Genomic DNA, 15,674 nt, shown 5'->3' on the forward strand with positions numbered 1-15,674 from the left:
TTTTATAAAAAAATTAGCTGAATTAATTTAAACTATTTAAATGTCGTTTTCGGCCATATTCTCCACTTCGATAATTTTCTTATAACGCAAAATACTGTTCTTCGAGTTCAGGGCATTATAATTGATCACCGGCGTTAAATTTAACAACTTTGCATATGACTTCAATTTGTCCTCGAATTCGTGCACTACCTCTTTACGCGCCACAGTCAACAGTTTACTCTCCAAAATGAGCAACGCATTGCCACGCAGCACTTCGGCGAAATTGCTCTTCAAAAATGGAAAGTAATTGTGTCCCACAAAAACGACATCGAAGAAGTTGCGCCAGTTTTCATTGGTATTCACGTCTTGTAGCGTGAAAATGTCATCGGCCGAGAGGAAAAACACCTTGCACTGCTCCACCTGTATCCACGGTTTACCATACTCGCGCGCAGCCTCCACATCGCATTCGTCAAATGTGAGCCGTTCGCCCATTAGCAACTTAACCGAACCATATTTACGTGAAATTTTACGATCATGCGTGTAAGCGGTGCGCGTTTGCAATTCATGAAAATATTCGAGCAGATTGCGTTCGGTTAGGTCCGTTGCGCGATAGTCATTATCGCCATGCACCGAGTTCATCATTTGCTTGTCAGCTGTGTTGAGACCAAATGTACAAAACGGCCCTGTCTCTATGTCCCCAGCATAGCCACGATGCAGATACTTCTCGCCATTTCGCACCAGCCCAGCGACGAGTGTTTTATTCGGCTTGCATTGCTCATATTCGGGGTAAGTAAAAGCGATGCCCGTTTCGCGCCAATAACGGTATTCCTGTGCATAAAAAGTTTCAAAAAATGTCATCTAAAATGTTGCAAATGATAAAGTCACCTGCGAGCATATTTGCCCTGCGTCCCGGTCCTTCAACACCATATTCAAATCCCAATCGAAGGCGCCCTCGCGATAATCATAACGCGTGGTCAACAATTTGCGCACGCGTTCGGTCCAATACTGCTGCACATTGAAGACATAACCCTCGCGTGGCAGCAGAAAGTTGAATGCGTTCTCCAAACCATCGCGTTCGCGGTACCTCAGTCGTTCAATATTCAATTGTGGTGCCAGCCGCTTCAACTCCTCGTCATCGGTGATCATTTTCAGCATTGCTTTCGCTTTGCCAACGAGATATTGATGTGAGGCGGGACGCATCAGCGCATTGCCGTACACGTCCATGAAGAGATGCACCTTTCGCACTAAATGAAACGATTCTGGGTTCTCGAGCGCTATGCCAAGCAGCAACATATTGCGTGCGACGATTTCTATGCAACCATCGAGCACATAGAAATTGACACGGCTGCCTTTGTGTTGGTACATTTTGGCCATAGTTTGGATGATGTGACGCGGATCGCCAGCACCGAAGAGCAGTATATTGAGTTGATGAGTCGCGTCTTTTGCATCGCCACAAGCGCCAGTTTCTTGTTCTGCGCTGGGCACTTTCTCTTCTGCCTCTTCTGTGTACTCATCTCCCGTTGTTTGCGATTTTTCATTTCCTTCGTTGGCTTCTTCTTGCTTTTCGGTGTCATACTCGTGTGGTTGTTGTAGTTTCAGCGCTTTACAATATTCCTGGTGCAGATCAAGCGCTTCGCTGAGCCCCCAAAACATTTTTTATGCACCAAATAGTTCTTTATAGACGGGTTTAAAGTTGTTTCGAGATCTTTTGCTATGTTATTTGACGCTTGCTCATTTATTATCGTTCTATTTATTTTCAATATTGTTTTTTAATGTTGCCATGAGGATTATTATTCTAAGTGAATGTTGCTAAGGCTTGTTTGGCGTGTCGGTAGGCAATGTGCTCATATGTAGATATGTAGATATTAAAATATGACACTATATATAAAGGAGAAAAAGCAATCTAAGTGGCTGAAAATCTGAATAGTGTTTACAATCCTCATCTGTAAGAGTTAATCACTCGTAAATCAAAGATGAACCCCGTTCTGGAAGGCCACTTCTCGAATATATCAATATAATAATGGCAATCGTTGAAATCGTCATGTAATCACGGTTTTGATTACCGGGGAACTAAACTCATAATGCCAACAAGTTTAGCACAAAACTCTACATATTTGATCAAAATCGGATCTGTCTAACTCTGCTTGGTAAAATCTTCAATTTTACTACAAAAATAAAGGATTTATTTTTGGTAGACCTTTTATTAAACGAATTTGCACAAGCTATGCAACATTTTTAATAAATATACCATGAATTACCAGGAAGAAAATATATTAATAATTAAATTTCATATTCTATTATGAAGCGACGATCCGATTAAGATTCCAATGATAAATATGGTCATTAGATTCCTCTTTCGATGTATTTTTATATTGATTTTACTGTGTACAAAAACTTACTCAAACAGTTTTGGATACTACACAAATTCATAAATCCATTCTTACATATAAAAGTCAAAGGATTTTTTGATTAATCACCAAATATTTGAAGAGGACACCATGGCGTATGAGTAACATTTGACGTTAAAAGACAAGTTTGCATGTCAGATATACTGCTTAAACCCTACAAACTGCTTAAACCCTACAAAAAGTGATGAATGATGAAAAATACGGTCATAAAAGCGTACCATATTATGCAATTCTAAAAACGGATGAAACCATTAATGGGGAACACTACAGAGAACGACTCAACAAACTAAAACGAGCGATTGCAGAACACGCCGCAAAATTTGCGATTAGATGCGATACAATAAATTTTCGTCATGACAACGCTCGGTATCATGTTGAAAAACTGGTTAAAACCTATTTAGAAAATAGCAAATGTTTTACCTCACCTGCATTATAACTCAGACCTTGACGCTTCGAAAGCATGCCCTACGATTGGAATTTAATTATGCTCTGCCCAATACACAAAAAGGGAGGCCCCACAATCTGCGCAAACTACCGTGGTAGAAGCCTCCTCAACATCGCATATAACCCATATATGGCCAATTCTAGGAAAATACACGTGAAAAGAGGATCGACACCCACCACCTCTTCGTCGGTTTCAACGCAGCTTTTGACAGCACGAAAAGAAGCTGCCTTTATACCGCTACGTCAGAAATTCGTATCCCTGAAATATTAATACTAATACTATACCAAAAGCTCCGTCAGGATCGAGAAGAACCTCTACGAATTGTTCGATTCAAAACAAGGTTTCAAACAAGGCGACTCTGTATCGTGCGACTTCTTCAACCTACTTCTAGTGAAAATAATTCGAGCCTCGAGCCTCAACAACCGCGCCGTTAGTTCTGCCTTCTGCAGACTGAATAAGGAAGCGAAGCAAAAGCGTCTGATGGTGAACTAAGTCAAGACGAAATATCTCCTGTTATAAATAATTTCGTCTATCTTAAAACCAGCTCCAAAATCCAAAGCAGAATAACTCTTGCCAATAGGTGCTACTTTGAACTGAGTAGGCAATTGTGAAGTAAAGTTCTCTCTCGACGATTAAAGACCAAACACTATAAATCCCTCATTATTCCCGTCCTGTTATATGGTGCAGAGGCATGGACGATGACAGCATCTGATGAGTCTTGGTCCTTTCTGCATTGGCAACGGCGAATACCGCTGTCGATGGAAGGATGAGCGCTACGAGATATACGATGGCATTGGCATAGTTCAGCGAATTAAGAGGCAGCGGCTACGCTGGCTAGGTCACGTCGTCCGAATGGATGACAACACTTCAGCTCTGAGAGTATTCAACGCAGTATCTGCCGGGGGATGCAAAGGAAGATGAAGACCTCTACTCTGTTGGAAAACCTGTGGAGAAGGACCCGACTACACATTTCCAATTGGCGCTAAACAGCGAAAAGGAAGAGCGACTGGCGCGTTGGTTTTCAACTAATTGTTCCCTAGTACCAAACAGACTAGACCACTTTCTAGTATTAAGTTTCACCATTCCAATACAACATATAAACTTACATTTGCCGCTCGCAGAAAATTATATAACAAAGTGTTCGCAATTAATATCCTCCGATTTCGAATGCCTCCATCAAGCGTAACTTCAAAGAGCCCTTACGAGCAACATTCGCTTGATCTTGAAAAACAAGCGTAAAACGGCAAGCATTACATTTGGGTATAAAAATTTTGATGTGGAACGCTGCTTTGATTTATTCGCAGAACAATTGAGGCAAATTGATGGATTCGCATTGCACAGGCGGTCGCCGTATGCTCCTTAATTTATATGCTGCCGCGCCCGAACGCGATGACTGCAGCAGCACGAATCGCAGAAATCAGCGCAAAAAGCGAAAGCTGCAAGCTGAATGAACAAATGCACACATACAACCATACAGACATTCATACATATAACCATATGAGTATTGCTGTTGTTGCGTCGCTTGCGTGCTAAACCGTTGCAGTATGTGCGGTTGCGGCTGTTGCAACTTATTAAAAATTATTACATTCGTCGAAAAGTACATAAAAATATTGAACATAAAAGAAATCGCCTCCGCCACGCCACAACGCGTTGCAACTCCAACAGCAGCAGCGGCGGCGGTGGCAAGCGACAAGCCGACATTGCAACAAATCAGTCATGCAGCCAGTGAATGGAGTAGCGGCTGCAATTTTTGTATTAAAAATAAATTTGTGGATATTTTATATATCGATGTGTGTATGTAGTGGTGTCGTTGCGTCTGCGGACCAACGAATTAATTCCAATTGAGTGCACTTTGTAATAAATCTGCCACTCGATGCATATGTATGTATGTATATGAATGTGTTTGAGGGTATAAGTTTTGTAAATATATGTGTGTGTCTCCAGATAAGTCACACCAGCTAGTCAAATTGGATTGCAGCGACCATGAACTGCTTACAGTAAGTATGTTAACACGAATTCAAAAGGATTTGTCCAACTAGGAGAGGGGCTGAAAAAATTTGCAGAACGAAGAGTGAAGGTTCTGGAATTAATTTTACACTCTTGCAACATGTTGTTACAGAATATAATAGTTTTGCTCAGTTAATGGCTGCTTGTATCACCTAAAACTAATCGAGAGGGTTATTTATAAATATACAATATATAAATATATAATTGAAATCCGATCGACTGTCTGTCCGTTCGTCCGCGCAAGCTGTAACTTGAATAAAAAATATCGTGATGAAACTTGGTACACAAGTTCCTTCATAAGAAATTCGCTGCAATTTCACATTTGACATTCGTGCGGAGTTCATCAATCGTCGCTGGCTTGTTGGCACATACCATAGACTTGACGTAGCCCCACAGGAAATAGTTGAATGGCGTCAAAACGCGTTTCATGATAACACGTTCACCAAACTTGGTTTTCAATAAATCGATTGTGACATTCGCTGTGTGACTTGTGTCGTCGTCCTGTTGGAACCACATATTGTTCAAGTACATATCAGCCAATTCGGGTCAAAAATATGCGGTTATCATGGAGCGGTCGCGATTCTCATTCAAAGTAACGTGCCGATCTTGATCATCACGGAAGAAGTACGGCCCAACGACGTCGCTGGCCCTCAAACTGCACCAAATTGACATTTTTTCGAGATTCAAGTGCAACTCATGGAGTACGTGTCAATTCCAGCCTGACCAATGATGCATATTTTGCTTATTGACGAAGCCGTTCGGCCAGAATTGAGCCTCATCGCTGAAGATGATTCTTGCTCAGCTCAATTCACGAACATACGATTCTGGTGGCCAGCGGATTCAGTCGTTGACTTGGCTAAATGTAGACAAACGGGTCATTGGCCTCATAAAATGTAACCAAAAGGGTCAATGACCCCAAATGTCAACAAAGGATGTTGACTCGGCTAAAAGTAAACAGAAGAGTCATTGGCCTCATAATGTGTGTAGGGGTTATTATACTAGGCACAACTATGAATTGTTATTAGAAAAACACGCTCAATAAATTTTAAAAAGTAACTCACATAATTACCGATATATGCGGTATAAAGTTAGTTCGAAAATCTTTCTATTAGAGATGTGGTGGATTATTAATTCGATTGATCTCAATTTTGACTTACAAACATTCCAAATAATATAAGATAATTCCCTCTGAATCTTCCCACCGAATTCTCGATATTTTCGATAAAAAATTAGTAAGGTAAGCCCGGAGATATGTGAGTTCACATAAATTTGAGCGGTGTCAGGCCTAACGTCCGTTTCTGACCGTGGCTCTTATAAAGCCCTCTTGTATCATCCTGGGTTTAAAATTTAGTGCCCTATGCTCAGTTAATTATGGATTTATTGTTAAGTATTATATGAAGATAGGGTGGGGTTATTGTCCGAATTTATCCATTTTAACAGAGTGGGTAGGGATGTCATAAAGGTTTGGGTTTAGCGAACTTCGTTGTTAGATTGAGCCACGCTCACTTTAAATAAATTGTTCAACAATAGATGCTACTTCCAAATGTAATTCTTTATGCTTTCGTTCTTGTATCTTATTGTGGAACTTAGTAATGGCACTTTATATTGTTTTGATTAATGACGTTTTGTGGGCGTGTCAATAGTCCGATTCCATCCATCAGCAATTTCAATCTTCTGTAGCAACGTGTTGCAAGAATAAACACCGTGTGGAGAATTGAAAGACGATTAGTCCAGCTGTTTGGGAACAGTGTTCTTTACCGACCTTTAAAACGCTTACTTTCCACGCTCACTACCCCATCCTCCTAAAACTTTCAACAGAAGGAATTTGGCAAATTTTTAGAATGCAGAATGAAGAATGAACCGGACAGATTGAGAAGACTGCAAGAAATTTCTAGAGTATCAGGGAAACAAAGGAGCATCTCTAGTGCACTGTTCACACATTGGCCAGACTACGCTGTAAGCATCTGGGGTCCGCACAGTATGATACACTGGAATAGGTATCGATAGTGAGGATACAGAGTCTATTAAAATTCGTGTCAAGCGCAGGCCTGAAGGATGACTACTCCTCAAGGACCTAATAACTGAACTCCATCTGGTAGCGGAAAGGACCAAACCTGGTCTATACGTAGCTCAATGGTCTACCAGATTAACCTAACCTAACCTATTGCTTTCCTAACCTTACTCAAATTAACCGAAAAAACAAAACTCAAATCGCAACCTAAGTCAACGCAATACTGGAAAGCAACAAAGTTTTTATCTCCCTTCATTCAAAGCCAAATGATTGCATTTATGCACATAAATATATATGTATCTACATTTACAATCCAAATACACGCCAAGTGCTTTACATAACAAAAGCAATGGCAACAAAGAGTTGCAAATATTTAAAACCGCCAATACAAAATGACAGGCGAAGGAACAACAATAAGGCCACAAAGTATAAAAATTATTCATGACCATATGTATATACTATATGCATGTATGTATATATTTATGTAGCAGATATATTTAACATATCTCACAAACGATGAGTATGTACATACATGCAGGCAATGCATTTTATTGCCTTTCAACCTTATGCTTTTCGACTCTCTGTCAAGTAGTGATTATCATGTAAATTATTGGAAAATTTCTATGTCTGCCAGCCTCCATATCTAAACATGCAATGTATGTATGTATGCACAAAGCTATGCTCGTATATAAGCTAAGCTGCTGGCTGACTGCGCGGACAGCGTCTGGTGGCCGAATGGTGGCGAATCAGCGGATTGTTGATGCTTGAACTGTGGAATATGGCAGCGATGCCGGCAATTGGTTGGTGGAGCCACATATAAGCTGCAGCTATTTCTTTTATTCACTTTGTTGTTGTTGCATTTGTAGTGCTGTTTGTTGCACGTGTTACCGCATAATAACTAAGTAAACTTTATTACTTACTAGAGTAGAAATCTCATCTTCAACCTCAAGTTGAGCCGGACTTACGAATAATACCATGAACATACATACATATGTATATACTTTATACATACATATATATATATAAACATATGAGTTTTGTATATGGAAGTATGTATAGTCGTTGTAATGCTACTAACTTCTGTGCATGAATATGTCATAATATTATTTTTTTTATGAACTATTCCACGAAATGCATATTTAGTTTCAGCCACACACACACATACATACTCACATGTAAGTATGTACATATAAAAGAACAATGCAATAAATTTGCACTGTCGTATACGTTACATTGTCAATAAGTAATTAAATAAATAATAAAATTAACGATGACCGAGGCGTTTGAAATTTTCAATTTTCCATAAACCACATTAAGAAGAAGAAGAAGCAGAGGAATGGTTGCAGATATGGGCAAAAGTTCGTTTGAGGTAAATCAATGTTAAATGATTGAATATGCACCAAGAGGGTTTTGAATTTTTTTAAACAAAAAATTTGGCTTAAAAATTTAGACTTCAAATTTTAAATCTAAAAATTCAAAAATTTAAAATTTAATTTAAGGTATTGAAAATTTAATTAAAAACTAAACTTAAAAACTTTTTAAATTTAAAAAAATTGCATTTTCCATTTTTAAATACAAAAAATTTAAAAAAAATTTAATTTAAATTAATACCGAAATTAAAATACAAAACTGAAAATTTAATTTCATCTCGAAGTAAGTGAATTCTAAAAAAATTCTTATTTACTATTTTTTTACTTTTTAAACCAGCATTTAGAATAAAAGTGTTATCATCATTTCCAAATCACAATTTTCGGTGGACTAAAAATGTATTAGCTTATTGGTAATATACAAAAAATATCAAAAATAATAGCGTAAAGTAAATTTTTTTTGTAAAATTTTAATTGCGGTTTTCTCACCAAGCAAACAGATTAAATGTGTCCACGTACTTCATATATGTACATATGTATATACCGGAACCGGAACAACTTTGTTCGATTATTGATTAGATAGCCGAAAACTGTGCTGAATCCTTAACGAATGCATTTTAAATGTGAGCAAAGACAATGTCAAAACCGAATCCAAAGAAAAGACCAAGAAGAACGATACGTTGGCGCAGGCGCAAATATAAGCATTTATATACATACATACATACATACATATGTATGTACATATATATCTACTGTTCGTCATATCAGCACATGATGCTAATGTAAATGGTGCTGTACAAATAAGACAGCTTAGTAGTTACGTTGCTATTATTTATTTTTTATTTGTATTTTTAATGGCGTCAGAACAATTTGGTGGCTTGCATTATTTAATAGTTATTATTTGATTTTGTTTTCTTTTTTTGAAGTTATGTTTATGTACTCGTATCTGTATGTAAATATGTGCAGAATTTGATGATCATTTGAAGGTGAGTCATATACTATTTAATGAATATGATGCTAGTTCATTCCACTTATGAATTTCGAAACGTCGATATATTTTGTATTTTCATATATCAGGTATACATTTATTATTATAATAAAAATTTGCAGTTGATCGGGAAAATAATTTCGGTGAAAGGAACACATCTGCGAAATGTTTTTAGCTTTTTAATTTGTAAGTTGTTTCCAAAGCTTTAAACTTCGGCGAGGAAACTTTTCCCGAACGGTCGGAGCGATTAACTTGAAATTTTTTCACGACCTTCTCAGATATATTTTTCTAGTAATTATCGGAAAAATAAGATTTTTTATAGTAATTTCGATTTTCTAAACCATTTTGAATTGTAAATTTTTTCACACTATATTTTTTTGGGAAGCCACAATTTTGTCTAAAAAAAAATTTTGGCTAATCCTTCAATCATTATCTGCATTCTTTTATTGTATTAATTTTTTTTTGTTTTTGGATTTGAGAGTAATTATAATATTATTACAATGTAAAATGTTTAAAGTATTTAAAAATAATTTAATTGTCCTTCAAATAAATTTATTTTATTTTGCATATTTTTTGCAAATTAAAAAAATTTTCCTAAATTCCATTATTATATGAAAGTGTACAGATATAAGTAAAAATTACAAAACAAAAAATGTTATACTCTTTCCCTATTTTTCTGCAGAGTTTGGGCTGAGAGTGAGTAAAAACTCGCCCTAGATCCTATATATGCATGTATGTAACTAATAGGCCTGAAGGTACTTCGCTGGCTTTAATACTTGCAAGTTGCAATCGTATGAAATTTTAGGTTATACTCGCACAGAGTTCTTCCTTACTTGTTGCATTTACATTTTATCGCGCTTGTATACTTCGCCTTCTACAAATTTACACATTACAATGATTTACATTTATTAATTTTTAATCCTGTTTTTAATTTTTTTTGTATTGCAATTTGCAATAAAAAAGTATATAATATATAAATTATATTTCAAAATTCTTAATTCCAATATTTTGGAATTTTTAAGCCCAAAATTGCATATAAGTAAACATAAATATACCGAAGTTAACTGAACTACGCGTTTTGTCATAAAAGCAAAATTAATAAAAGATGATAAAATTAATCAATCGATTTTTTAGGTTTTTCATTTCATATTCTTACCAATATGTGAACAAAACTTTCTATTTGGGTTCTTATTTATTGGAAATTTACTGATTAACTAGTACCAAAAACTTACTAGTTGGAAACAACACTTATAAATATTTTCACATTTTACTGTGTGTGAAGGCAGCCACAGCAGTTATCAGCAGTACGTGTATTTGTATAGGTAACAAGACCAGCATCAACCTCGTTTGCCTGCATGGCCACTGCCAATCGCACAACAAATCGCACCACAAATGAGACGAAGTGAATCATTTGATTCGGCCCGTGATTGCAATACGATACTTAATATGGTATGTGATTCGCGCACCGAATCAAACAAGGGGAAGTCGGCACGCTCACAGCGGATTGGTTGGATTGCTTGTATATGCTCGTATGTATATATGTAAATTTTTATTCGCTTAAGCTATCGATGCACACCACATGCACTCGTGCATAAAATGCTGATTATAAACGATTACACACATATACATACATATATAGAAGTGTAAACGATTACACACATATATGTACATATAAAGAAGTGTGTGTAAGTGCTTACATTGCCAATCGTTTGCCTCATTTTGATGTCGATAAGTATTTATTGGCGCTCACTCAATGCAAGCAAATTGCTGATACGAAGCTGCGCTGCCGACGAAGGGGCGAATGAGTTCGTAATGAATTCAATTCAATTTCAATTGAATAATTTACATGCACACAACCATAGCCACTCGTAAAGAGGGCGGGTACTTATTTGCATTTAATGTGTGTGGCGTCATGCAACAAGCAAATGAAGACCGATTGCCTGCAGCATTTGTATGTATTTTAATGCCCTGTTCAGGATAGTTTAACACGAAGTTCTTAACAATCATTGGATATCCTAAAAAGTATATATTTAAATGATCAGCGCGACGAGCTGCGTCGATTTTAGAAAGGTCGCCTGTTTGCCCTCTGGAAATATTCGCACTAGTCTCTCAGTTATGGAGTTATCGGTCTGAAATTTTGCACACGTCGTTTTCTCCCCAAGAAGCTGTTTATATGTGTGTATCCGCGATATTTGACCACTATAGCATGTAGGTGTAGTGCAAACTGGCCGATAAAATTCAAGCTCTTGTATGGCAAACTTTTTTATTTGACGAGTTACCTTCGCGAAATTTTGTGAAGATTATTATCCCAGGCAGCACATCAATATTCGGACTACAGCCATATAAACTGATCGATTAAAAGCTTCATTTTCACTGCGTCATCTCTTTTATGTTATGAAAACATACGCCCGAGATGGATATCATAGCAGGCGGTATCGGTGCAGCCGAGGTTAACGTTTTTCTTGTTGGTCGTGCCCATAGCTAGTAACGAGCTGATATTATGAAAGCACATACAATATTCATATGCATTCCAACATACATGTTTATACTTGAATGTTTGTTTGGAGAAATTATACACCGACCGTGGGAGTTTTTTATTGCCCGAATCGCTCCTACTCGTACAAGTTTATTACCTTTGTAGTAGAAAAAAGGTAATGCAAATAAACAAAAGCCCAGCAAACGGAGCGAAAAACACGAATGAAACCAAAATTAAAAACAAAAAGAAAATAAAAGCGCTCAAGCAGAAAATATAAATTTAATAGTGAACACAAAGTAACAAAAGATATTATCCACCACGAAAAATTTCTTTAGGAAAACAATATTTAAGCCATTGCTGCTGTGCTTGTTGCTGTTGGTCATTTGAGCGAATTTTCAACACGTTAAGGTGTTCGCTCGTAACAACTTTGCACTGGATAATTTGGTCGTAAAAGCGCGGCGCAGCGCAACAGCGCTTAGAACAATCGTAGAACGTGTATCGGAACGCTCTGAATGCTAGTCGCAGCGCACTGTTTCGGTGATATAATGTCAAGCATAAATTGTAAGCTAAAAATGGGTAGACTCTGTAGGAAATTAAAGTCGTTCTTCTACTTTGTATTTGATTGGAATTCTTTTAGGACGTTCATGTAGAAAACTCGTGTAAAAATAATGATTATCTTGTAGTCTGGATACTTAAAATTATCGATTGTAGCAGTTAAAGCAACAGCAACAGAACATTGTAGGGATAATAATGTTCTTAGCTGAGGAAAATTTTTTCGAATCGACTGGCACGATTGGCTTGAAATCTTCACATGACTTTCTTAGTTATAAAAGGTGATTCATTTGGAGGTTCCCTATTTTTTTTAAGAAAAAAAAAAAACAAATAAACTTCAAATTTAATGGGGAATGTTTATTATTATTCGAATGAAAATTCTTTGGCATTTATTTTTTGAAGGTTATGTCAAGATTGTCACTTTGAAATGTTGGCCGCGGCTACGTTTCAAATCATTGAGTTCAATTATGGATGACTTGTTCGAGCATTTCGACTGGTAACTGGCGAATGACATGCATCGGTGGGATTGTTCTCATAGACTTTAGTGTTTACGTATGTATTCCCACAGGAAAAGGTCTAACGGTGTGATATCACACGATCTTGATGGCCAATCGAGCGGCCCAAGACGTTAAATTTTCTGCTTGCCGATGTCTCCTCTGAATACATCCATTGATTGATGCAATGTGTGGGAAGTGGCGCCGTCTTGTTGAAACCAAATGTCGTCGAGATCACGATCTTCAATCTCAGGCATCAAATAGTCACTTATCATGGCGCGATAAAAGTCGCCATAGACGGCTATGTTCTCACCAGCATCATTTTTGAAGAAATATAGATCGATGATTCCACCGACCGACAAAGCACTCCAAACTGTGATTTTTTCTGGATGAAATTACAGCTCTGGTCTCTTGGGGGCCTCACCACTGAACAAAATTTGGCTCGAAACGTCGGATCTTCTTGGAACTTTGAAAAAAGTACCCCTACTTGGATATACATATATCAGAGAAAATCGATCGATCGAAAGAAAAACATATTTTACTTGAGATTTTAAAGTGTATCCGAAGTGTAAATTTTTTCAAAAAAATTTTTTTTTTTCTTTATAAATTAATTTTTTTTTAATTTTCAAAAATCTCAGACCTCTCCATTTCGATCGAATGATCTAGACAATTCTCAGAAGGCATGCAAAAACAAACATTAATACCCACATACAATCATACATATGTATGTATATGTGTATATGCATATACTGTTGTCTATGTGTGTCACTGCTGTGCAAATGTTGTGTGAATTTCAACAGGTTCGGCGCACATAAAACCCCGCCAATAAACAATGCTTAAGTGAGACCAAATGACTAAATGCTACACGAGTGGCCACACCACCACCACCATCACAACCACCAAGAATCACCAAATTTCAACACACACACACGCTTAGCGGTTTGTATGCATATTTGTGCATTTAGTGTGGTTATAAAAAATTGAAGCATCATGAGAACAAGTTCTCCTCGACTATTTTCGGTGCTTAATTTCGTTTAGAAAGGTGAAAGGTGTTAATTGTTTTTGAACTTGGATTTTGTGTAGCAAGTAGCTTTATGAGAGCGATGTAACATGCTTTTAAAACTGTTTAAATGAATTGCATATGATTTACAAACTACAAAGATATGGAAAAATAATTTTTAAGTGCATGTAAAAAAAGACAATAACTTAAGATTCTAGCAGATTAAGCCGTTGTCTTGAATGGCTCAAAGTTTGAAACTGAGCACCGGCTATATAAATACATACATACTGCCGTGTTGACGTTTATAATTTAATATAGTTTATCCAAGCTTTACAAAACTCAAATCTATTGAGCAAAAGGCCGTGGCGACAACGGCGGTATGAGGTGCAAAGGCATTTTTCTCTTCGAAATTGCAATCGCTTTTCCGGGTATACGGCGTAGAGTCAGCCCTAAATTCGGCGTAGTATAGCGCTGATATCGTGTTAGTCAAATTAGATCACACTTTGTGAATCCGAGAAAACGGTGGTAATCAATTTTCCTGCCAATAAGGCAGTCCTCCCCTTCTTCGGAGCAGGATTGCTGGAGGAAGTCCGTAGTTTCGACTGTAACTGTAACTGTAAGGCCGATAAGATTGATGGGCCAGGTATTTCAGTCTGGCTCGCTGTAGAATGGGAACCGGTAGAAATTCCGTTAGTTTCTTGCGTTTCACTTTTATATTATTGGGCCTCAGGCCAGTTCTGCAACCGTTGGTGAACGACTAGCAACTTTGTAATCGCAAGGGTCTTTTGGACCACTCTCGTATTTGCTATTATTTGAGAGAAAAATTCGTAAAAATGTAATTGAAATTAATACATTAACGATGGAAAAAAGAATCACTCATCGTTTCAAGACGAAAAATCGGCTATCATGCCACACATAAACCTAATGGTCTTTAGTAATGTCAGATGGAGGTTCAGTATAATTTAAGCTAAAGCATTCGTCATACACGAAGCCGAAGCTTTTTGCGAACCTTAGAGCGATTGATATCTAATTTTTATATTTCAACCAGTCGCTTAAACTCCGAAGCTGTCAGATCTAAGATGAGTTCTATTTAGAGTTAGACGGAAGTATGGGAGGTTTTACAGCGTCTCTCTCATAACTTTTGCTCTACACTTTTTGTATGTATCGTCGTTACCAATGTGTGACGTGGCCAACAATCGTCCTGCGATTCTTTCAAGACCTTCATGCTTTTCTTCAGGACTCATAATCCCCTGCATATGACCTTGGCAATTCTGCATGTCTTCAAGGCTTTCCATATCATCCTGATACGCCTGTCAGCCCTTTCGGAAATTAAATGGTGTTATGTATTGGTCTTAGTGACTTACGTATTTTCTGTACTGGTTCGGTAGCTAGAAGGATGACTCTTTCGTTGAAAGCTATTTCGTTTCCCGGAATTCTTTTGTGACCTGGAACCTAGTATAATTGCAAGCGCTTTCCGGCAACCACTAAATCTACTTCTTCCCTGCTTCTAAGGACATTCTCTTACTCAATACGTTGAGGGATTATTATCTTAATTATCGCCTGGTTATCGTCACACATCTGATATTGATCTTCTTTCCGCTGTTTCCTGAGTTGTTAGCAACTTCAGTTGCTTTTTTGACCGCAAAAATTTCCGTGTGAAAGATACTGTATTATTCCGGAAGTTTGAAGGGTCGCTTGAGATACAGCTCCGAGCAATAAACTCCGTTATCCATTCGGCTAGCGATTTCTGATTCGTCTGTGTAGATGTTGGAAGTTCCGCTGCCTGTAGGTCAAATATTAATAAAATTTTAAAACATTTATCTGAAATGGAATTAAGTAAGTGACTGCACCGATAACAATTTATTGTAATTCTTCTTTTACCTCCACAATTTAAGATTACAACACCCCATCGGGCTGCTACATTCTTTGATCTGCCATAAATTTATA

At 37.3% G+C, this 15,674-nt stretch overlaps 1 protein-coding gene across 1 annotated transcript; it reads right to left on the reverse strand.

The window, feature by feature from the left end:
- Positions 1 to 10: 10 nt before the first annotated feature.
- Positions 11 to 1,836, reverse strand: LOC105227738 (dynein axonemal assembly factor 3 homolog). The gene is made up of 2 exons (XM_011207232.3): positions 865 to 1,836; positions 11 to 807 (listed from the first exon to the last, which is right to left on the reverse strand). The coding sequence occupies exons 1-2, from the start codon at positions 1,630 to 1,632 to the stop codon at positions 37 to 39; spliced, it is 1,539 nt and encodes a 512-aa protein (XP_011205534.2). The 5' UTR covers positions 1,633 to 1,836; the 3' UTR covers positions 11 to 36.
- Positions 1,837 to 15,674: the final 13,838 nt, after the last annotated feature.

This window comes from Bactrocera dorsalis, chromosome 3 (genome assembly GCF_023373825.1).
Source record: "Bactrocera dorsalis isolate Fly_Bdor chromosome 3, ASM2337382v1, whole genome shotgun sequence".
NCBI lineage: Eukaryota > Metazoa > Arthropoda > Insecta > Diptera > Tephritidae > Bactrocera > Bactrocera dorsalis.

Coding starts and splice junctions, on each gene's coding strand:
- LOC105227738 (XM_011207232.3), bottom strand. CDS start 1,632: ATGTTTTGGGGGCTCAGCGAAGCGCTTGATCTGCACCAGGAATATTGT. Junction 808..864: donor CAGGGCAAATATGCTCGCAG/GTGACTTTATCA, acceptor TTTTATGCACAG/GAATACCGTTATTGGCGCGA.